At 38.8% G+C, this 23175-nt stretch overlaps 1 protein-coding gene across 1 annotated transcript in view; it reads left to right on the forward strand.

Moving 5' to 3' along the window:
- The window catches only part of Samd3 (sterile alpha motif domain containing 3), a 66524-nt gene that overhangs the window by 25898 nt on the left and 17451 nt on the right, over positions 1-23175 (forward strand). Inside the window, 1 exon segment of the mRNA XM_004651340.2 lies at positions 4522-4689. Coding sequence (XP_004651397.2) covers positions 4522-4689 — 168 coding nt within the window.

Consider the following 23175-nt stretch of genomic DNA (forward strand, 5'->3'; position numbering starts at 1 on the left):
ATGAGCATCTGGTTTAGGTGGCTACTGGGGAGTCAAGCCTGGGTTCTTTGGCTTTGTAGGCAAGCAGCATAACCTCTAAGCCATTTCTCTAGCCCAAAACAGTACTAAAAATTTGAGTTTTCGTGACAGTACAAGCGTATGATTTAAGGAACAATTATAGGGAAATAAAGGTAGGTTTAGCTAAAAATATACTATCAGTCTCTGTATGTTTAAATACATATACACATTTTTTTTTCTGCTTTTCGAGGTAGGGTTTCACCCTATATTACCTTGGGTGGCCTTGAACTCATGGTGATCCTCCTATTTCTGCCTCCCCAAAAGGCGTGTGCCACCATACCCAGCTTTTAATTATCATTAAACAAAATAAATATCTTCTTGTATTTTTGCATCTCAGCTGTCTTTTTTGGGGGTGGGGAGATGATGCATTTTCTTAAAGACAGACTTTAAGGAATCAGATTCAATTGGAACAAAAACCATAAATGCCAATATCTGTAAATATACAGATGTTTAATGACTTTGTATATTTTCTGCTTTCTATTTCTTCTGCCTTCCTCCCCACTTTTCATTCTCATATTTTCAAGAAAAGACTCAGAATGTGTATAGAATTATAGAGTTTTCTTAATGAGAGAAGGCCTTAACAAGTCTCTTTTATTACCAGACTCAGAAAAGGTGTTGTATGCCATATCTGAAAATAATACCTAGTCAAGACCAGAAGTCAGGCATTTTTACTTGTAAAGGATGACATCCTTTCTAAAATATGCTCCTACATATAAAGTACACTGCAAAAAAAACACTTTTTTTTCTAAAACAAAATAATAACATACATGTGCAAATTGCCACGATTCTGACATTGCTAGTCACACCAAGATGACTGACTCAACTGATTCCTACCATTCCTTCTACATTCCAGCATAATATCTGCCATCTAGTCAGTGACACTATGGGCAGAATCTCAGGCAGTTCACACTTCCAGCTCCATAAGGTCCACATCCTTAGCCTACAGTGCTCTAATACTGTGCTATGAAGTTAGGCCTATGATGATGCCTCTATAGTGAATATGCACAGTCTGTTTTCCTGGTCATCATCCCCTAAGCAATGCAAAGATTGGCATGGCCTTTCTATTGTATTATTATATGTTACCAGTAGCACAGAGGTGATGTAGCTGTAGGGGAGAATGATCATTAGTTACATACAAATACTATATGGCATTTTGTATCCAGGACTTGAGTACCATGGGTTTTGTATCTAGCAAGAGTCCTGGAAAAATCTGTGTGGCTGTCAACAGATACCTATAGAGTCATTTAAAAACATTACATTATCTATTTGAATAAATCATATACTTCCCTAGATCAAAACTTAAAACTATAGAAAGAAATAGGTCAAAATGTTTCCACTCTTATCCTCTATCAGATTTTTCTCCCCAGAAGTAAACCATCATTACAAAGGCCTTCCAAAGAATCTTGCTTATATCTAAGCAAATAAGTCTCCGTTCTATTGCATTTTGATCTTCAGTTCTATAGCTCTCAAAGTGAAGTATATTTATGAGGTAATGAATAATCGTTGCTTTGTTCTTGGAGCATTTCATTCACATCTGTTTCCATTGACATTATCTGAGATGATGAGCTGATAAAGATGGGTGCAGAGTTGCTCAGCAGGTCATGGCCCTCATTCTCACACATAGAGTAAAAGTAAAAGTAGGTATTTATTCAAATCTTCCCTGTGAAATTGTGTTCAGAGGAGTGGAAAATAGAGAAAATGCCTGAGAACATTACTGTATTTGTATGTGAGTGCATGTGTGTGTGTGAGAGAGAGAGAGAGAAAGAGAGAGAGAGAGAGAGAATGCATTAGTGTTTGGTTACTTTTAAGGCTATTTTTTTAATTGCTGGTTTCGAAAAATTTCAAATGTGCATAAAAGTAGAAAAATGCTACTGTGATATCATATACCTTTCAACTAGATCAAAGCTTTTCAAGCTTCACACTGTTTGCATTTGGTGCTGAATAATTAATTCTTTGTGGCAGGGGTTGTCATGTGCACTGGGAGATATTAAGCAGCACCCTTGGCACCCAGTAGGTGTGATTAGCACCCTTTCCACTCCCATTGTAACAACCAAACATGTCTCCACACAGTAAAGTGTCTCCTGGGTTAAAGGAGGGACCAGCATTACTGTGCTGATTGGAAGTCACTCACCTAGATTCACTGTGTATTAAGACTGCCACATTTTCCCTCTCTCTTTGTGTTAGCTTCAGTATTTAACAAGTTAGACGATATCTCTAACTCTCTGCATATGTTTTAAAAGATTAAGAGCAATCTCCTCTGTCACCATGACATAATTTTATACCTAAGAAAATTAATCATTGTATAATATTACATGTAATATATATTACATTTTGCACTGGTTTCTTTTTGTGTTTGTTTTTGTACAGTTTGCATGTGTGTCTGTATGTTTCCCTGTGTGAATGGGTGCACACACATGTGTATGTTGGTGTGTGAAGGCCAGCCAGAGGTTAAGTGTACTTGTGTGTGCAAGTTAACACTGGGTGTCTTTCTCAATTGTTCAACACCTTATTTCTTTACTTTTTTTTTTTTTTTTTTTTTTGCTTTTCTGAGGTAGGGTCTCACTCTGGTCCAGGCTGACCTGGAACTAACTATGTAGTCTCAGGGTGGCCTTGAACTCACGGTGATCCTCCTACCTCTGCCTCCCAAGTGCTGGGATTAAAGGCATGCGTCACCACGCCAGGCAACACCTTATTTCTTGAGACAGAGTCTGTCACTTGAATCCAGAGCTCACTGATGTATCTAGACAAACTAGCCAGCTTGCTGAGGGAATTCTGTCTCCACCTGCTAAGCACTGGGGTGATGGGTAGCTGCCATGCCTGCCTGCTATTGGTACATGTGCCGGGCTCTGAACTCACACTTGCTTAGCAAGCACTTTACCAGCTGACCCATCTCCCAGCCTTTATTATGTCATTAATTTATTTTGTCTAGGACAGCTCTTTGCTTTTTCTTTTTTCCTGATAGTTACTTTTTGGTCCAGTATACTTCAGTTGTCACGTAAGATGGCTCACATTCTTCATTTACCTGAATGTTTCTTAGTGATTATATATTGGAATTTCAAACACCGAGCAAAGGTCCGCTCACTGCTGTGGATTGCTTCACATGTCATAACTGTCACAGTTTTGTGGCTAATTTTTTTTCAAAACAAGCTTCAGCGTGAGTAGGAGAACTGTCTTCATGTACAACTTCTCACACCTCCCGTTGCTAGCAAGGTATGCAAGAGGGAGATAACTTGTTCACCTGGCTTGCTTTCTACTGAGCCCACGCATCTAAGCAGTCTGCGTGAGCAACTTAGCGCCCCGCAGACATCCTCGGGGGCTCGGTGAATACTCACAGACGGAACCTGCTTGTGTGGAAGGTTGTGTTGACTGGCCAGTGCCCTATTTTTAACAGCTAGTGAGGGAAAATGAAAGAGCTTCACCAGAAGACATTGGCAGTTTACCACCACTGCAGTAGCTGATGGCTGTGATGGAGTCCTTCAGGACTGTAGGAACCCCACGCACACATTGCTTCGAGCTCATACTTCAGGTTGGTGAAGACGCAAGCAGCCATCATCGTTGTGCCCTGCGCTGGCACCGCAGCAGAGCTCACAGCCCGTGGGAGGCAAAGAAACTTCCCTGACTCACAGGAGCCCGGCCGCTTACTCAGCACACAAGCCACCCCAGCTTCCACCCGCACAGCTCCTCGCCAGCACCGCACAAGGAGTTTCCGAGTAGCGTTTTAGTTTATGAACACCAGCCACAAGTCTCTCTCTACCCACCCAACTCTGAAACCCCAGGACAGTGAACAGGAAAGATCATTTTGTCCCATTTGGTAGCTGAATAAACTGAGGCTAAACCGGGCATGGTGGCGCACGCCTTTAATCCCAGCGCTTGGGAGGCAGAGATAGGAGGATCGCCAGGAGTTTGAGGTCACTGAGACTACATAGTGAATTCCCGGTCAGCCTGAGCTACAGTGAGACCTGCCTCGGAAAACCAAAAAAAAAAAAAAAAAGAAGAAGAAGAAGAAGAAAGAAAAAAGAAGAAGAAGAAACTGAGGCTAAAGGGGTGACTTGCTGAAAGTTACTTGGGCAGCATGTACTTGAGATAGTACTAGATGCTAGGTCTTCCCAGCTGGGGCCATAGTGCTTCTGAAGGGCAGGGAGGGTCCTCATTTAGACTTGAACTGTGAAGCAGGAATTGTGACATTTCAATGGCACCCCTTGGCTAGTGTTTTCTCAGTAGTATTCCAATCTGCTCAGTAGGAGACAGGGTACCTTGTTTTTGTTTCCTTACCATGATTTAGGGATTAAAATTTGTGTAGCAGTGTCACAAGATTGTGGTCAGCATAAATCTAAAGATAGAAATATTACTATTGATGTGAAAATAATTTCCAGCTCAAGGGTGATCGACAACAATTTCATTCTTTATATACAGTTATGCTGAGTTTCTTAAACATTGACTGACCTGCTTTATCATCTTATACAGCTTTTGTGGAAAAGAGCCCTCAAAGATCGCTTTAAATATATCCGAAGACCCATAGAAGATGATGAACAAGTCGTGAGAAATAAGTGCAAATTTGGACACCGAAGAGGCCAGACAAGGAAATCTCTTGCTGATGCAAGATCTGATAAAATGAAAACTGTCCAGATCAAAGTAAGACTGAATCGTAAATACAATGACCACATGGCCTAGTTAAGGGACAATAAATAATAGCATTTAAAATCAGAAGGTTTTAAATATATCTTTTAAATTTTGAGGTCTGGTCAGGAACTAATAAAATCAAGTGAGTATGGCTGATAATATAATTTTTCCTAAAAGAAGGTGTCCATATACAGTTTAAGAGAAGAATGTTAATGAGTATTTCATAATCAGTTTTTTTTTTCATAACCTTTAAAGAACCTGGATACCATCTTAAGTTTATGGTTCTTGAATTATTTCTCTTCTTCCTTTCAGTGTATAATATATAATACAGTTCATGTTCTCTCTTTATTTTTTTTCTTGCTGTTTGGTTTTTTGAGACAGTATCTCATTTAGCTGAGGCTGGCCTCTAGCTCACTAAGGAGCTAAAGATGACTATGAATTCCTGATCCTTCTACTTTTTTTTTTTTTTTTTTTTTTTTTTTTTTGGTTTTTCAAGGTAGGGTCTCACTCTGGTCCAGGCTGACCTGGAATTAACTCTGTCATCTCAGGGTGACCTTGAACTCATGGCAATCCTCCTACCTCTGCCTCCCGAGTGCTGGGATTAAAGGCGTGCGCCACCACGCCCGGCCTGATCCTTCTACTTTTACCTCCCAAGTGCTTTGATGATAGAAGTGAGCTACAACACCCAGCTACATTTCATGTTCTGATGCTATTATTGCTGCAGAAAGTTGGATTTTTAAATTTGTTAAGTTTTATTTATTGATTTGTAGCTGTGGCATTTGAATTCAGAACCTTGTGCATGCTAAACAAGTGCTACCACTGAGCTGTACTTCCAGTCCCTGTAATGTTTTAATATATTGCAGGGGTTAGGCAACTGTCTGCCTTAAGGTTCCATGTAGGAAGTAATCCAAATGCATGAATACAGACTTCCATATTGTTTCCCCCACAGAAGTTTTCCCACCCAACCCACAAATGGCCATGAGGAGCTTCAGGCCCATGGCTCAGCCAGCAAAAACCAGGAGCTCCTTCTCTCCCCAACAGGGAAGCCATGTGGATCTTAATTGTTTGAGACACTGCATCTTTTAACTATTGCAGAGTTGCAAATATCCTCAGAAGCATAGACATTCTCCCTGGTAAGTTATTAACTATGTTAATAGGTTGAACTCCTTAGGAAAGATATCTAAACCATCAAGTCCAGAGGCTAAATCTCTCATCACTCCAATGCAATTTTCTATCTTAATCTACATGAACATTGTAAATCCGAATTCTTTGCACATTTTCATTAGGGGTATGTTCATGATGTGAATATTCCATTTTCTTTTTGTCTAGTATACTTATTTTATATTAATAGAACAAACTATTTGGTTATGTCAGTTTTATTAGATGAGTTGTAAGCCCCAGGGGACAGGCATATTTTAACATGTTTTGTCAGCCATTATTCCATCATCATACATAATGCATAAATTTTGCAGGAAAAAGTATATATTTTAAATATCTTATAATTGGCAATGAGACCTTCAAGATCTAGGCTAATTAAGATAATATAATTCTATCCCTGCTCTCACAAAGAAAAAAAAAAGAAAAAGAAGACCACTGAATGGTGCTATAATGTAGTGAGACAAAGTTTTAGAAATTTTGGTTACAAAATTGTAGTGATAAACTGAATCACACCAGGCATGTAGCACATACCTGCAACCCTGGCACTTGGCTGGCTTGGGTAGGAGGACAGTAAGGCCCAGAGACCAGCCTGAGCTACATGAGGCACTGACATAAAAAGAAAAGAACTTATACTAAAATCATGATAAGATTGACTGATAAATGAGTCACACTCCATCAGATTATCCTCTTTTGTCCCCCTTTCCTGCCCCCCCCCCCGCATTCCACTGAGGGACCTCCTCAGCGCAGGTACCAGCAACCACTATGGGGTCCTGTGTGTACTAGTCAATCCCTGTGGTCAGGTGAAAAATGCTTCATAATATACTTTCCCACTCTGTGCCTTTTCATTCTTTTTTGTCTCCTCTTCAATAATGTTCTCTGGGTCTTGGATGGGTGTGTTATAATTCTCCTTTAGTGCTGAGCTCTTAGCAGCCTCTGATTTTCCACTTTGATGTGTTTTGAGTCTCCTCAGTGTCTACTGCCATCTTCCTGGAGGAGGTTCTCAGACTAACAGTGAGAGCAGCACTCATGTTTAATCAGCATAGCTTCCTCTGTAATGTTTCCTGGGGCCTGGTAGACATGATAGAAATGACTCCTCTTGTTCTAGGCAGTTAGCTTTCTCTTCTTGTCATTCTGAACAGTCTTGTGTCTCCCTGGTGTTTGATACAATCTCAGATTTTCTAACCAAGAGTTGGAGCAGCATTGATTAAAGGGGATAAATGTGTGTGTGTGTGTGTGTGTGTGTGTGTGTGTGTGTGTGTGTGTATGTATGTATGTATATATTATTTTTAAAGCTTTTAGATGAACCTAATCTCTCTCTAGTCAAAGAACAGTGGGGCATTTTCTCTCTCTCTCTCTCTTTCAAAACATAAAAAATAAAATTTAAAAAAGAACAGTGGAATCTTCCCTCTAGGGTCTATGACCTTCCAAGTCATAGACTTTTCACTTGGTTCTCAGTACCAGACATCAATTCTTTCCCATTAAGTGGTCCTTATATCCAGTTAGAGAGTAATTGGTTACCCTCATTATTTATGTGCCACTATTGCACCAATGGGTATTTCTTGCCTGGGTGGTTGATGTTCTAGCTAGTAGGATCCACTGTTTGTTCATACTGATGATGTCTTTCATCCCTCAGCAGAGCACATAGCATTTTTCAGGGCCATGACAGCCTGCTAGCAGGGAGGTGACTTCCAGCTCAGTTCCAGCTAGCTTTCTTAATGTCCTACAACCACAGCCTGTGTTGTCTTCATCAGTAGGGTCTAACCATCTAGTTATGGAGGGCAGCCAAGTGCTTTGGCAATGGTCTGCATTGTTTTGGGGGATCCAGTGGCCCCCTTGACCAATAGCTCACTGTAAGTGGGTGATCCATATCTGGCACTGGGATTTACCAGCAATAGCCTGTGGTTTTATAGTAAAGTTCTTTACCTCAGCAAGGCACTTCTGCCAAATCCCTCTCTTTCTCTCTCTCTCTCTCTTTCTCTTTCTCTCTAAAAAGAATTGTATAGTTTAATTAGATAATGAATTAGTAGGTTGCTATAAGTACTTATTCATAACATCTTCATATTTGTGTATCTCTTCCTTTCCCATCCCTCCCTTTGCCCTGTCTACCCCTAGACCATTCTACCTGCTGTATTCTGCTCCTCCACTAGCCTGTCTACTATCTCCACCTCCAATTCCTTCCCACTACTTTCTCCAAGCTTCATGCTAGCTTCCTGACCAGTACACTAATGTTTACTACAACTTATAAACAAATCAAAGTATTCCAAGTTAGGATCCACATATGGCAGAGAACATGCAGCATTTCTCTTCTTGAGCCTGGAATAACTCACTTAGTACAATTTTTTCAAAAATTTTTTCAATTTTTTCCACCTTCCTGGAATTTTAGCAATTTAATTTTTCTCTGTTGCTGCATAGAACTCCACTGTGTATATGTAACACATATTCATTATCCAACAATCAGTTGATGGGTATCAGGGCTGATTCCATTCCCTAGCTATTGTGAATAGAGCAGCAATAAATATGACTGATCAAGTATCTCTATAAAAAAAGCATATAGTCTTCAGGGTATATGCCCAGGGGTGGTATAGCTTGGTCAGAAGGGTAGATCTATTCTTAGATTTTTGAGAAACCTCAATATGATTTCCACAATGACTATGAGAGTTAATACTCCCACAAACAGTGAAAAGGAAGGCCTCATTCGTATACTCTCACCATCATATTATCGTTATTTTTTTGATGATAGCCATTCTGACAGGAGTGAGATGGAATCTCAAAATACTTTTAATTTTTATTTCTCTGATGGCTAAAGATGTTGAGCATTTCAAATATGTTTGTTGGCCATTTCCTTCTTCCTTAGAATTCTCTGTTTAGCTACCTGCCCCAATTTTTGACTAGATTGATTGATTTTTATTGCCTAGTTTTGGAGTTCTTTGTATATTCTAGATATTAAATCTTTGTCAGATGTAGAGCTGGTAAAGATTTCCCCCAATTGTGTAGGTTGTCTATTGACTCTATTGATGGTTTGTTTAGCTGTACAATAACTTTGTAGTTTCATGAGATCCCCATAGTTGAGTGTTTGTCTTATTCCCCAGGCTACTAGATTCTAATTCAGAAAGTCTTTCCCTGTGCCAGTATCTCAGTGTGTTCTCCCTAATTTTCCCTATAGCTGTTTCACAGTTTCAGCTCTTATATTAAGGACCTTAACCCATTTGGAGTTGATTTTTTGTGCTTGGTAAGACAAAAGGATCTACATTCATTCTTCTATATGTAGTTACCAAGTTTCTCCAGTACCATCTGTCAGAAATGGTTTTCTCCAATGTGTGTTTTAAGCCTCTTTGTCGAAGATCAAGTGGCTATAGTAATGACAACTTATACTCGCATCTTCTATTCTATATCATTAATCTATGTCTCTGTTTTTGTGCCAGTACCATGCTGCTTTTATTACTACAGCTTTGTACTATAGCTTGAAATCAGGTGTGGTAATACCACCAGCAATATTCGTTTTGCTGAGGACATTTTTGGCTATTTAAGGCCTTTTGTGTTTCCATATGAATTTTGGAGGGTTTTTTCTATTTTTTTTTTTATAAAGAATAGTGCTAGAATTTTGATTGGAATTGCATTGAATAGGTATTTTGCTGTTGGTAAGATGACCATTTTGATAATATTAATTAATCTAATCCATGAGCACTTTCCATCCTCTTTTATAGTCATCAGTTTCTTCCTTCAGTGGGACTTCTGGTTGAGATGACGGCATAGGTACCATGCCAAAGCAGCCTATGGAGGAAAAAAGCCACAAAAAAAAAAAAAACCAGCAAAATGCACAATTTTACTAAAAAGTGAGGTATATAGGAAATTGAAACAGCAGCAGAGAAGTAGGAGAGATCCAGAGCATCCAGAGCCCGCATGGGCTGGCAGAAGCCCCTCCGGTGGGGCGGGTCTGCATGCCAGACCATGGCAGCAGCACTCGGCTTGAGCTGCAGGAAAAGCCAGGTGAGGGGATTTTCCACTTACACTGGAACTCTCTGCAAACTCAAGAAATGTGAAGGGATAACGGCAGTGAACAAAGGAGGAGCAGATCACAAGGTAGAAGAACGCATAGAACAGCGGGCAAACTAGAGCAGCATCGGCTCCCTCCCCTTCCCCACCACCAGTGCCCAGCCCTCAGGAACAGAGCAGTGGTCCAGGCACCCAGCAGTGGTCCAAGAACCCGGCCACACCTACTTAAACTGACAGAGCACCAAAGAGGGACCCAATCAAGAGTGCAGCTGAGACCAATATCATCCCGAAAGGTAACTGGGATTACATCAGATCAACCTACCAAATAAACCTGGTATATAGACCTGAACCAGGAGTGCTAATTGTACCTTCCATATCAGGATAAATTATATGTTAAATTGGATGGATGGTCAAATTTGCCATTCTTAAATAAGCTGTATTTTGGGCTTGTTATTTATTGCTTCTTGATTTATAGTGGCTTTGTTAACTCTTCTATTATACATTAGGGAAGGGTCTCACCTGGTCACAAGCTGACTTGGAACCCTCTATAGACCAGAAATCTTAACTGCCTTGTTGTCAGGATTAAGGGAGTGGGTGAGGCACCACACAGCCTAAGGGACAGACAGAGGACCTGGTTATCATAATACCTACTTTTGGATAAATACAATGTGTTGTTGTGCACTGAGCGTGTACATTGTATAGTTAAATTTTAGAATCTGCCTGTACTTTGTTCCACTTAGCCTACTTTAATACTCTCATAACAGACACACCCAACACCTAGTCACTTTTGTAGATACTCTGAGAGTCTTCAGAGCTACACCTAGTGCCTTAAGCTCCTATCCTAAAGATATATAATATCAGATTGACTGATACATCTCATAATACTCAGCTAACTAGAAAATCCAATCATTAAATAATCCAAGATGCAAAAATATATACATTATAACACAAGAAATACCAAAAATCAAGACAATATAAGTCCACCGAAAGATATTAATGCATCAGAAATGACCTCCGGTGAGAATGAGGTAGAGAAAATGCCTGAGAAAGACTTCAAAAGAATGATTATAAATATGTTCAAAGAACTCAAAGAAGAAATCAAAGGAAAAAACGAAGACACAGAACGCCAACTTAATGAATCAAGAGGTCAATACTAGACATAAATAAGGAAATAGCAATAATAAAGAAAAAACAGTTAGAATTACTAGCAATAAAAAACACAGTTAACGAAATTAAAAACTCTGTAGAAAATCTCACCAGTAGGATGAATGAAGGAGAGGACAGAATATCTAAACTAGAAGACCAGGTGGCAGATCTAATACAGTCCAACAAAGAGAAAGAAAACTTATAGAAAAGTATGAGTGGGAATTTCAAGATATTCAGGACACTATGAAAAGATCAAATATAAGAATTCAGGTGGACTTCCAGTTAAGATGGCAGCATAAGTACCATGCCAAAGCAGCCTGGGGGGAAAAAAGACCAAAAAAACTCAGCAAAATACACACTTTTACTAAAAAGTGAGGTGTATAGGAAATTGAAGCAGCAGCAGAGAAGTAGAAGACATCCAGAGCATCCAGAGCCTGCACAGGCAGGAAAAGCGGCTCCGGCAGCTCTGCCAACCACGGCGGTGGTGGCACACCAGAAGCCGCCAGACTCAGCTTCAGCCACAGGAAAAGCCAGGTGTGGGAGCTTCCACTCACACCAGCGCTCTCCGCAGCTCAAGAAACATGAAGGGAGAGCGGCAGTGAGCAACAGAGGAGCAGACCGCGAGGTAGAAGAACATGTGCAACAGCGAGAGAACCAGAACATCTGTGACTCCCTCCCCTCCCCCACCACCTGAGCCCAGCTCCAGTGAACAGAACAGTGGTCCTGGGACCTGGCCACGCCAACTTGGGCCGACAGTGGGACCCAAGCAGGAGCAGAGCAACATCAGCAGCTCCGGCACCGATAACAGCGGCCCTAGCAGCAGCAGATCCAGTAGCGGCAGCAGAGGCAGACCCAGCAGCAACAGCTTCAGTGGAAGTAGCGGCAGTGGACCCAGCAGCAGCACCTTCTCAGCAGCAGTGGCTCCAGAAGTGGCAGCAACAGCAGCAGCAGCAGCAGCGGTGGGCCCAAAAGCAGCAGCTTCAGCTGCTGACAGACCCAGCAGAGGCAGCTTTAGCAGCAGAAGTTCCAGCAGTGGGGGTGCTGATCTGCAGGGCCACAGTTGCCAGGCTCTGTTTGCCCCACAGGAAAAGCCAGTGCCCAGCTCCAGAAATCAGAACAGCAGCCCGATGACCCAGGCAGCAACTTCACTGAGACCAAAATCATCCAAGGTAACTGGGATTGCACCAGGGAAGGGTCTCAATTGGTCACAAGCTGACATGGATCCCTCAACAGACCAAAAATCTTAACCTCTAAGTTGGTAGAGGATCTGGTTGTTATAGTAACTACTCTGGCATACATACTTGGGGCTGTTTTTGATTGAATGGGTACAGTGTTTAGTTAACTTTTAGAATCTACCTGTATTTTATTCCACTCATCCAAAATTGAATACTCCCATGGCAGGGAAACTCAACCCCTAGGAGCACTTTTGTAGATACTCTCAGAGTCTTAAGAGCCACACCTAACAACTTAAGCTCCTACCCTGAAAATATATAACATCAAATCAACTGATACATCTAAAAATACCCAGCTAGCTAGAAAATCCAAGCATTAACTTAATCCAAGATGCAAAAATGTGTACATTAAAACACAAGAAACACTAAAAAGCAAAACGATATAAATCCACCTAAAAGTATTAATGCATCAGAAATGACCTCCAGTGAGAATGAGTTAGAGGAAATGCCTGAGAAAGATTTCAAAAGAATGATTATAAATATGTTCAAAGAAGTCAGAGAACAAATCAAAGGAGTCAAAGAGGAACTTAAAGAGGAAATCAAAGGAATCAAAGAAGATGCAGGACACCAATTTCATGAAATCAAGAAGGCAATACAAGACATAAATAAGGAAATAGAAATAATAAAGAAAACCAGTCAGAATTACTAGCAATGAAGAACACAGTTAATGAAATAAAAAACTCTATAGAAAATCTCACCAGCAGAATGGATGAAGGAGAGGATAGAATATCTAAACTAGAAGACCAGGTGGCAGATCTAATATAGTCCAACAAAGAGAAAGACAAATATGTAGAAAATAATGAGTGGGAATTTCAAGATATTTGGGACACTATGAAAAGATCCAATATAAGAATTCAGGTCATAGTAGAAGGAGAAGAATTCCCTTCCAAAGGCATAGTAGGTGTCTTCAACAAAATCACAGAAGAAAATTTCCCCCAAATTTGGAAAGAGGTGCCAATGCATAATGCAGGAAGCCTTTAGAACCCCAGCCAGACAAAACCCAGAAAGAACCTCTCCTCGCCATATTATAATCAAACTTCCAAACACACACACCAAAGAAAAAATATTGAAAGCAGTTAGAGAGAAAAATCAAGTTATCTACAAAAGCAAGCACATCAGGATTACAGCAGATTATTCAACACAAACATTTAAAGCCAGAAGGGCTTGGAGTGATATATTCCAAGTTCTGAAAGATAACAACTGTCAACCAAAGTTACTTTATCCTGCAAAGTTATCCATTCAAATAGATGGAAAAATAAGGACATTCCATGACAAAAGCAGGTTAAAGGAGCATTTGAAGACAAAACCAGCTCTACAGAAAATACTTGATAGAATCCTCCATGCTGAAGAAAAGGAAAAGCACACATATAAGGAACCTAGAAAAAACAAGCAATACTCAAATACTAGTTAACACAAGAGAGCACAGGTAGAACCAGTACCACAAAAAAAAAAAAAAAAGGCAAACATAAATACACACCTTTCAATAATATCTCTTAATATCAATGGCCTTAATGCCCCAACAAAAAGACATAGGTTTGCAGACGGGGTTAAAAAGCAGGATCCTACAATTTGTTGTCTCCAAGAAACTCACCTTTCTACAAAGGATAGACATTATCTTAGAGTGAAAGGTTGGAAGACGGTGTTTCAAGCAAATGGGCCTAGAAAACAAGCAGAGGTTACTGTCCTAATATCTGACAAGGTAGACTTTAGTCCAACATTAGTCAAGAAAGATAAAGAGGGTCACTTTATATTGATTAAGGGCACACTCCAACAGGAGGACATTACAATCCTAAACATGCATGCACCTAACATGGGGGCTCCCAAATTCATCAAACAAACACTATTAGAACTAAGGTCACAGATAACAACAAACACAGTGGTGGTGAGTGACTTTAATATCCCACTCTCATCAATGGACAGGTCATCCCGGGAAAAAAAAAAAAAAAACAGAGAGGCATCTGGATTAAATGAGGTCATAGAAGGAATGGACCTAACAGATATCTACAAGACATTTCATCCAAAGGCTGCAGAATGTACATTCTTTTCAGCAGCACATGGAACATTCTCTAAAATAGACCATATATTAGGACACAAAGCAAATCTTGACAAATTCAGGAAAATTGAAATAATTCCTTGCATTCTGTCTGACCACAATGGAATTAAACTACAAATCAGTAGCAAGAAAGGCTATAGAGCATACACAAAATCATGGAAACTAAACAATACACTACTAAATGATGAATGAGTCAATGAAGATATCAAGTAGGGAATCAAAAACGTTATAGAGTCAAATGATAATGAGAATACAACACATCAAAATCTCTGGGACACAATGAAGGCAGTTCTAAGAGGTAAATTTATAGCCTTAAGTGCCTATATTAAGAAATTAGAAAGGTCGCAAGTAAATGACCTAATGCTTCACGTTAAAGCCTTGGAAAAAGAAGAACAAGGCAAACCAAAAATCAGTAGGTGGGAAGAAATAATAAAGATTAGGGCATAAATTAATGAAATAGAAAGAAACAAAAAAAAAACAATCCAAAGAATTAATGAAACAAAGAGTTGGTTCTTTGAAAGGATAAACAAGATTGATAAATCCTTAGCAAATCTGACCAAAAGAAAGAGAGAAGAGACACAAATTAATAAAATCAGAGATAAAAAAGGTAACATCACAACAGATTCCAGAGAAAATCAAAACATCATAGGGACTTAAAGCATATACTCCACAAAGTATGAAAATCTGAAAGAAATGGATGATTTCCTTGATTTATATACCTAAATTAAATCGAAATGATATTAATCACTTATAGACCTATAACAAACATGGATATCCGAACAGTTATCAATAATCTCCTAACTATAAAAAGCCCAGGCCCGGATGGATTCACTGCTGAATTTTACCATACTTTTAAGGAAGAGCTAACACCATTGCTTCTTAAGCTTTTCCAGGAAATAGAAAAAGAAGGAATTCTACCAAACTCCTTCTATGAGGCCAGCATCACCCTGATACCAAAACCAGGCAAAGATAGAACAAAAAAAAGAAAATTACAGACCAATCTCCCTCATGAACATAGATGCAAAAATTCTTAACAAAATATTGGCAAACAGAATACAAGAGTATATCACAAAGATCATTCACCCTGACCAAGTAGGCTTTATCCCAGAGATGCAGGGATGGTTCAATATATGCAAATCTATAAATGTAATACATTATATAAACGGGTTGAAGGACAAAAATCACATGATCATCTCATTGGACACAGAGAAAGCATTTGACAAAATCCAACATCCCTTAATGATAAAAGTCCTACAGAGACTGGGAATAGAAGGAATATATCTCAATATAATAAAAGCTATTTATGACAAGCCTAGAGCCAACATATTACTAAATGGGGAAAAACTGGAAGCTTTTCCACTAAAATCAGGAGCAAGACAAGGGTGTCCACTGTCCCCACTTTTATTTAATATAGTTCTGGAAGTCTTAGCCATAGCAATAAGGCAAGAGATACACATAAAAGGGATACAAATTGGAAAGGAAGAGATCAAGCTATCATTATTTGCAGATGACCTGATTCTATACATAAACGACCCTAAAAACTCTACCTGCAAACTGTGAGAGCTGATCAAAACCTACATCCATGTAGCAGGATACAAAATAAATACACAGAAATCAGTAGCCTTCATATATGCTAACAACAAACACAGAGGATGAAATCAGAAAATCGCTCCCATTCACAATTGCATCAAAAAATAAATAAATAAATAAAGTACCTTGGAATAAACCTAACAAAGGAAGTAAAGAATCTCTCCAATGAGAACTTTAAAACACTCAAGTGAGAAATTGCAGAAGACACTAGAAAGTGGAGAAACATCCCCTGTTCCTGGATTGGAAGAATCAATATTGTGAAAATGGCAATCTTACCAAAAGCAATCTACACATTTAATGCAATCCCTATCAAAATTCCAAAAGTATTCTTCATAGAAATAAAAAAAAAAAAATCCAAAAATTCATTTGGAATCCCAAAAAACCTCGAATATCTAAAATAATACTGAGCAACAAAAATAAGGCTGGTGGTATCACCATACCTGATTTTAACCTATACTACAGAGCCATAGTAACAAAAACAGCATGGTACTGGCACAAAAACAGACATGTAGATCAGTGGAACAGAATAGAGGACCCATATGTAAGCCCAAGTAGCTATAGCCACCTGATAATCGATAAAAATGCCCAAAATACTCATTGGAGAAAAGACAGTTTCTTCAGCAAATTGTGTTGGGAAAACTGGATATATATCTGCAGAAGGATGAAAATAGATTCTTCTTTCTTGCCATGCACAAGAATTAAGTCCAAATGGATTAAAGACCTTAACATCAGACCTGAAACTCTGAAGCTACAAGAGGAAGAAGTAGGGGAAATCCTCCAACATATTTGTCTTAGCAATGACTTTCTGAATACAACCCCAATTGCTCAGACAATAAAGCCACAGATTAATCACTGGGACCTAATGAAATTACAAAGATTTTGCACCGCAAAGGACACAGTGAAAAAGCAAAGAGGCAACCTACAGAATGGGAAAAAATCTTCGCCAGCTATATATCTGATAGAGGTTTAATATCTAGGATATACAAAGAACTCAAAAAGTTAAATAATAAGGAATCAAACAAGCCATTCAAAAAATGGGCTATGGAGCTAAATAGAGCATTCTCAAAGGACTAAATCGAATGGCATATAAGCATCTAAAAAAATGTTCTACGTCACCAGTCATCAGGGAAATGCAGATTAAAACTACACTGAGATTCCATCTCACTCCTGTCAGATTGACCACCATCATGAAAACAAATGATCATAAAAGTTGGCAGGGATGTGGAAAAAAAGGAACCCTTCTACACTGCTGGTGGGAATGCAATCTGGTCCAGCCATTGTGGAAAACAGTGTGGAGGTTCCTAAAACAGCTAAAGATTGATCTACCATATGACCCAGCTATAGCACTCCTAGGCATATATCCGAAGGACTCATCTCATTTCCTTAGAAGTACGTGCTCAACCATGTTTATTGCTGCTCAATTTATAATAGCTGGGAAATGGAACCAGCCTAGATGTCCCTCAACTGATGAGTGGATAATGAAGATGTGGCACATTTATACAATGGAGTTCTACTCAGCGGTAAAGAAAAATGAAGTAATGAAATTTGCAGAAAAATGGATGGACCTGGAAAGGATTATTCTAAGTGAGGTAACCCAGGCCCAGAAAGCAAGTGCCACATGTTCTCTCTCGTATGTGGATCCTAGCTATAGATGACTGAGCTTCTGCGTGGGAATAAAAATACTTGGTAGCAGAGGCCAGTAAGTTAATAAGGAGACATAAAGGAAGAGAAAGGAAGGGAGGAGGGTACTTAATAGGTTGATATTGTATATATGTAAGTACAATGATTGTGATGGGGAGGTAATATGATGGAGAATGGAATTTCAAAGGAGAAAGTGTGGGGGGGATGGAATTAACATGGGATTTTTTTTTATAATCTTGGAAAATGCTAATAAAAATTAAAAAATAGGGCTGGAGATATGGCTTAGTGGTTAAGCACTTGCCTGTGAAGCCTAAGGACCCCGGTTCGAGGCTCGGTTCCCCAGGTCCCACGTTAGCCAGATGCACAAGGGGGTGCACGCGTCTGGAGTTCGTTTGCAGAGGCTGGAAGCCCTGGCGTGCCCATTCTCTCTCTCTCTCTCCCTCTATCTGTCTTTCTCTCTATGTCTGTCACTCTCAAATAAATAAATTAATTAATTAAAAAATTAAAATAAAATAAAACCTAAAAAAAAAAAGAATTCAGGGCATAGTAGGAGAAGAATTTCACTCCAAAGGCATAGTTGGCATCTTCAACAAAATCATAGAAAACTTCCCTGAAATTGAGAAAGAGGTGCCAATGCAGATATAGGAATCCTTTAGAACACCAGCCAGACAAAACCTGGAAAGAACCTCTTCCTTCAGTGGTTGAATGTTTCATTTGTAGAGATCTTTTCCTTCCTTGGTTAGGGATGTTCCAATATAATTATTTTTGTGGCTATTGTAAGTGGAACTGTTTCCTAATTTCTTTCTCAGCATGTTTGTCTTTGGTGCATATGAACACTCCTGACTTTTGTGTGTTGATTTTAATATCCTGCAACTTTGTTGAAAGTGTCTATCAGCCCTAGTAGATTTTTGTGGAGTCTATTGGGCCTCTTAATAGAGTCATATCATCTACAAATAAGGTTAGTGTAATACAGTTCCAATGTTGCTGGAATGAACATCCAACTAAACAGTTTATGGGAGGAAGGGGCTTATTTAAAGCTTACAGATCTAGGATAATTTCCATCAATGGTGGAAGAAGCTGGCTCCCATTCATAAATCCAAGCAGAGAGAGACCACCACCAGCCAGAAAATACTAAATAGCAACCACAAACCGAAAGCAAAGAAGAACCCCAGAGCTCAAACCTTTCTGCATACTTTTAGGCTAGAATTCAGACCTACCTCCCCCCCCCCCCACACACACATTTTTGGGCTGTACCCCAGCATCTGCCCCTAGTGGCACCTCCTCCAGCCAGGCGGTTGGAGATCCAAGTTACAGGCTTTAATAAAACACCTGAGTCTATGGGGGATATACATTCAAACTACTACAGCTGGTTTGACTTCTTCCTTTCCAATTTGTATCCCTTTTATTTCTTTATATTATTACTCATACTAAGATTTCAAGTACTATGGTAAATAACAGTGGGGAGAATTGACACCTCTGTCTTGTTCCAGAACTTAGAGGAAATGCTTCAAGTTTTCCTCTATTTAATATGATATGGGCTTCAGGCTTGCTATGTACAGCCTTGCTGTACTATCTGTGTTGAGAAATGATCTGCACATCTTAGTCTCTTCAGTGTTTTAATCATGAATGGATATTGTATTTTGTGGAAGGTCTTTTCTGCATCTATTGAAATGGTCATGTGATTTCTTTTCCTTAGGTCTATTTATGTTATATATTATATTTGTCAGTTTCTGTATGTTGAGCTATCCCTGCATCCTTGGAATGAAACCTACTTGATTTAGGTGGTTGATACTTTCAGTGCGTTCTTGGATTTGATTTACAAGAATTTTATTGAGAATTTTTATACTAATTTCATTAGGGATATTGGTCTATAATTTTCTTTTTTTTAACATTTTATTTCTATTTATTTATTAGGGAGAGAGCGCAAGAAGCACAGAGAAAGAAGATAGAGAGAATGGGTGTGCCAGGCCTCCAACAACTGCAAATAAATTCCAGCCACATGTGCCATTTTGTGCATCTGACTTACATGGGTCCTGGGGAATTGAACCTGAGCTCTTTGACATTGCAGGCAAGCACTTTGACTACTAAGTCATCTCTCCAGCCCTGTAGTTTGCTTTTTTTGTAATGTCTCTGGCTGGTTTTGGTATTAGTATAATGCTGGTTTCACAGAAGGAATTAGGGAGCATTTCCTTCTTTTCAATTTTATGAAATAACTCAAAAAGCAGTGGTTTCAGATCTTCTATAAAAGTTTGGAAGAATTCAGCAGTGAATCTTTCTTGGCCTGAACTGTTTTTGGTTGGAAGGTTAATTATTGCTGCAATCACATTAAATATTATAATATTCTTGAGATTATTTATCTCTTCTAGGTTTTACTTTGGTAGATCATGTGTCAAGAAATTCATCCAGTTCTTCCAAATTTTCAAATTTGGTGAGATATGGGATTTTGAAACTTTCCCTTACAAGTCTATTTCATTGGCATCTGTTTTAAATATATTTTTCATCTCTTATTTTGTTGAGATCTTCTCTTTCTTTTTGTTAATTTGGCTGGGTGTTTCTCATTCTAGTTTTTTTTTTTTTTTAATTTATTTGAGAGAATGAGAGAGAGAGAAAGAGAGAGAGAATGGTCATGCCAGGACCTCCAGCCACTGCAAACGAACTCCAGATGCATGCGCCACCTCATACAACTGGGTTACATGGGTTCTGGGGAATCAAACTGAGGTCCTTTGGCTTTGCAGGCAAATGCCTTAACCACTAAGCTATCTCTCCAGCACTAGGGTGTTTATTTTTAAAGAAACAACTCTTTGTTTCATTAATGTATAAAATTGTTTTCTCCATTTCTATTCATTGAATTCTGCCCTTTTCTTGATTATATCTTTTTATCTGATACTTTGGGGGTTTGAATTGTTCTTATTTTTCCAAAGCTTTCCAATGGATCATTAAATATCTTATTTGAGATCACTCTATTTTGTAATGTAGGCACTTCTATTTATAAATTTCCCTCTTAGGACTGCTCCTAGGTCTTTAGCATGTTGTATTTTCACTTTCATTCATTTCCAGGAATCTTTTCATATTTCCTCTTGACTTCTTCAATGATCCAGTCATTGTTAAGTAACACGTTACTCAACCTCCTAGTGTTTGTGTACTTTCTGTTGTTTCTCTTGTTGATTTCTAGCTTTATTGCATTGTAGCTGGATATAATACAAGGAGTTATGTCAATTTTTCTAAATTTGTGGAGACTTGTTTTGTGTCCTAACATATGATCTATTTGAAAGAAGGTGCCATGAGCTGCTGAGAAGAATGTATATTCTGTAGCGTTTGGGTGAAATGTTCTGTAGATGTCTATTAAATCCATTTGTTTTGTGGTGTTATTAAGCTCCATTGCTTCTCTATTTTTGTTCAGATGATCCATTAACCATAATAGGGTACTAAAGTTACCCACTAATATTGTGTAGGGATTTACTTCTGATTTAATGTTTAGTAGATTTTGCTTTGTAAAATTTGATGCCCTATCTTTCGTGCATGCATACTTATGATTGCAATATACACTTGTTGACTTATTCCCTTGGTGAGTATAAAGTGGCTTACTTTATGTCTTTTCATTACTTCTGGTTTAAATTCCATTTTGTCAGATATTATTATAGCTATACTTACTTTCCATTTCCATTTGCTTAGAATATCTTTTCCCATCATTTAATAATAAAGTGATATCTATCCTTAATGTTAAGGTGGGTTTCATGAAGACAGAAAATGGATGGATCAAGTTTTCTCATCCAGACTGTTAACCTGGGTCTTTTGGTTAGGGACTTGAATTCATTGAGGTTTAGAGTTGTAATTGAGATATGTGCATTAATCCCTGTCAAAATGACAGCTGTGGAGTTTGGTGTTTCCTTGATCTTAATTTACTTTCAAATCTGTTCTAGTTTTGATTATTGATTTTTTTCCCCTCTTGTAGCCTCTTGAATATTTATTCTTCTCCTCAGTGATATCCTATCCAGTATTCTCAGTATGACTTGCTTAATACCCATATATCCATATAGCATGCTTTTATCATGGAAAGTTATTTATTTCTTTTTCTATTACAAGGAACAATTTTGCTGGGTGTAGTAGTTTGGGTTGGTATCCATGATCTTTTCAATGTTTGAAATACTCCATTCCAACACCTTTTGTTTTAGAGTTTTCATTGCAAAATAGGGTGCACATCTCATGGGCTTACCTGTGTAAGTTATGTGCACTGTTTCTCTCTTGCAGCCTTTAGTACTCTTTATTTGTTTTCTGTGTTAAGTGTTTTAGCTGTAAAATGATGTAGGACAGTTTTTTTTTTCTTGTGTTCTCTATTTGATATTCTGTATAACTTCTGTACCTAGATGAGCCTATCTTTCATAAGGTCTAGAAAATTTTCCTCAATAATTTGTTTGAAGATATTTTCTACGCCCTTGACCTGCAGTTCTTCCTCATTGTATATGACCATGATTCAAGTGTTTGCCCTTTAAGTGTCCTGCATTTCTCTCTTGTGTTCTCTTGGTATGGTTTTATTGATCTTGACATCGATTTTTGGCCTTCTGATCTGTTTCTACTGCTTTGTCCTCCACATGATCTGATCTTTTGGTGTAGCTTTCTTGGGAGATTTTGAATTTTATTTCATTTTCTATCTCCATTATATATTTTTTCAGCATCCCTGTCTCTGTGTAGTGTTTTCCATTTCCCTTACTTTGGCTTTCCCATTGGATTTAGGTGAGTCTCTCTCTTGGAGCTCATTCAGGTGCTTGTTCGTGTCCTCATGAACTCATTCAGGTGTCAATTGAGTTTTCTTAGTTGATTCTCTTGCATTTCATTCAACCATTTGTGCATGTTCTCCTTAAGTTTGTTGTATACATTTATAATAATTGCTTTTCAGAATTCTTTATTTGGAATTTTCCCTAAATTGTTTTTATTTGAGTCATTCTTTTTTTTAATTAATTGGTTTTGTGTTCAGCAAATACAGTCAGTTTGGTACCATTATTAGGCTCATCCGTGACCTACCCCCTCCCCTTGGTCTCCCCTTGTTGAGGTCTATGGGTCGTGCATTGTGGAGTTAGCCCACAGTTATTGGTATGATAAATGCCTCTGCATATCCTGACCCAACATGTGGCTCTGACATTCTTTCCGCCCCCTCTTCGGCAAAATTTCCCTAAGCTATGTTGGGTTCATTTTTGGTCTGCTTCAGTGATGAGGTGTTGGGGGCCTCTGGGTCTCTGGCTCTTTGATTTGGGGTAGGAGTTGATTTTTCTCTGTGTTCTCCTTCACCCTTGGCTGGTACCTGGTTCACCAGGAAAACAGCACCATTGCTTGTTTCTCCATTTTTTCTTAGTTTCATCCAGGGCCCTTCTGAGGTATGATGGAGTGGCTCTCTCCTTAGGATCTACACCTATCTGAAAAAGAGAAGCAGATTTTCCAGTGGAGAGTAAGTTAGCACCAGGACAAATGAGATAACCCTTCTTTTTTTTTATAGAGACTTTATTAGGTGTAGGCCATCTTGTAGCCCACGATTGATGTTAGCTTGATAATGGAGAGTGGGCTTATGTTTGGATATGGTTCTGACTTGTTTCCCAGCTCCAGTTATTGGTCCTGTACCACTGAGGGGATCAGTTCGCCAAATCAAGAGCAGTTGGTTCCTCACCATGGCTGTGTGCCACTATTGCACTTCTG

This window comes from Jaculus jaculus, chromosome 9, assembly GCF_020740685.1.
Source record: "Jaculus jaculus isolate mJacJac1 chromosome 9, mJacJac1.mat.Y.cur, whole genome shotgun sequence".
NCBI classification, from domain to species: Eukaryota; Metazoa; Chordata; class Mammalia; order Rodentia; family Dipodidae; genus Jaculus; species Jaculus jaculus.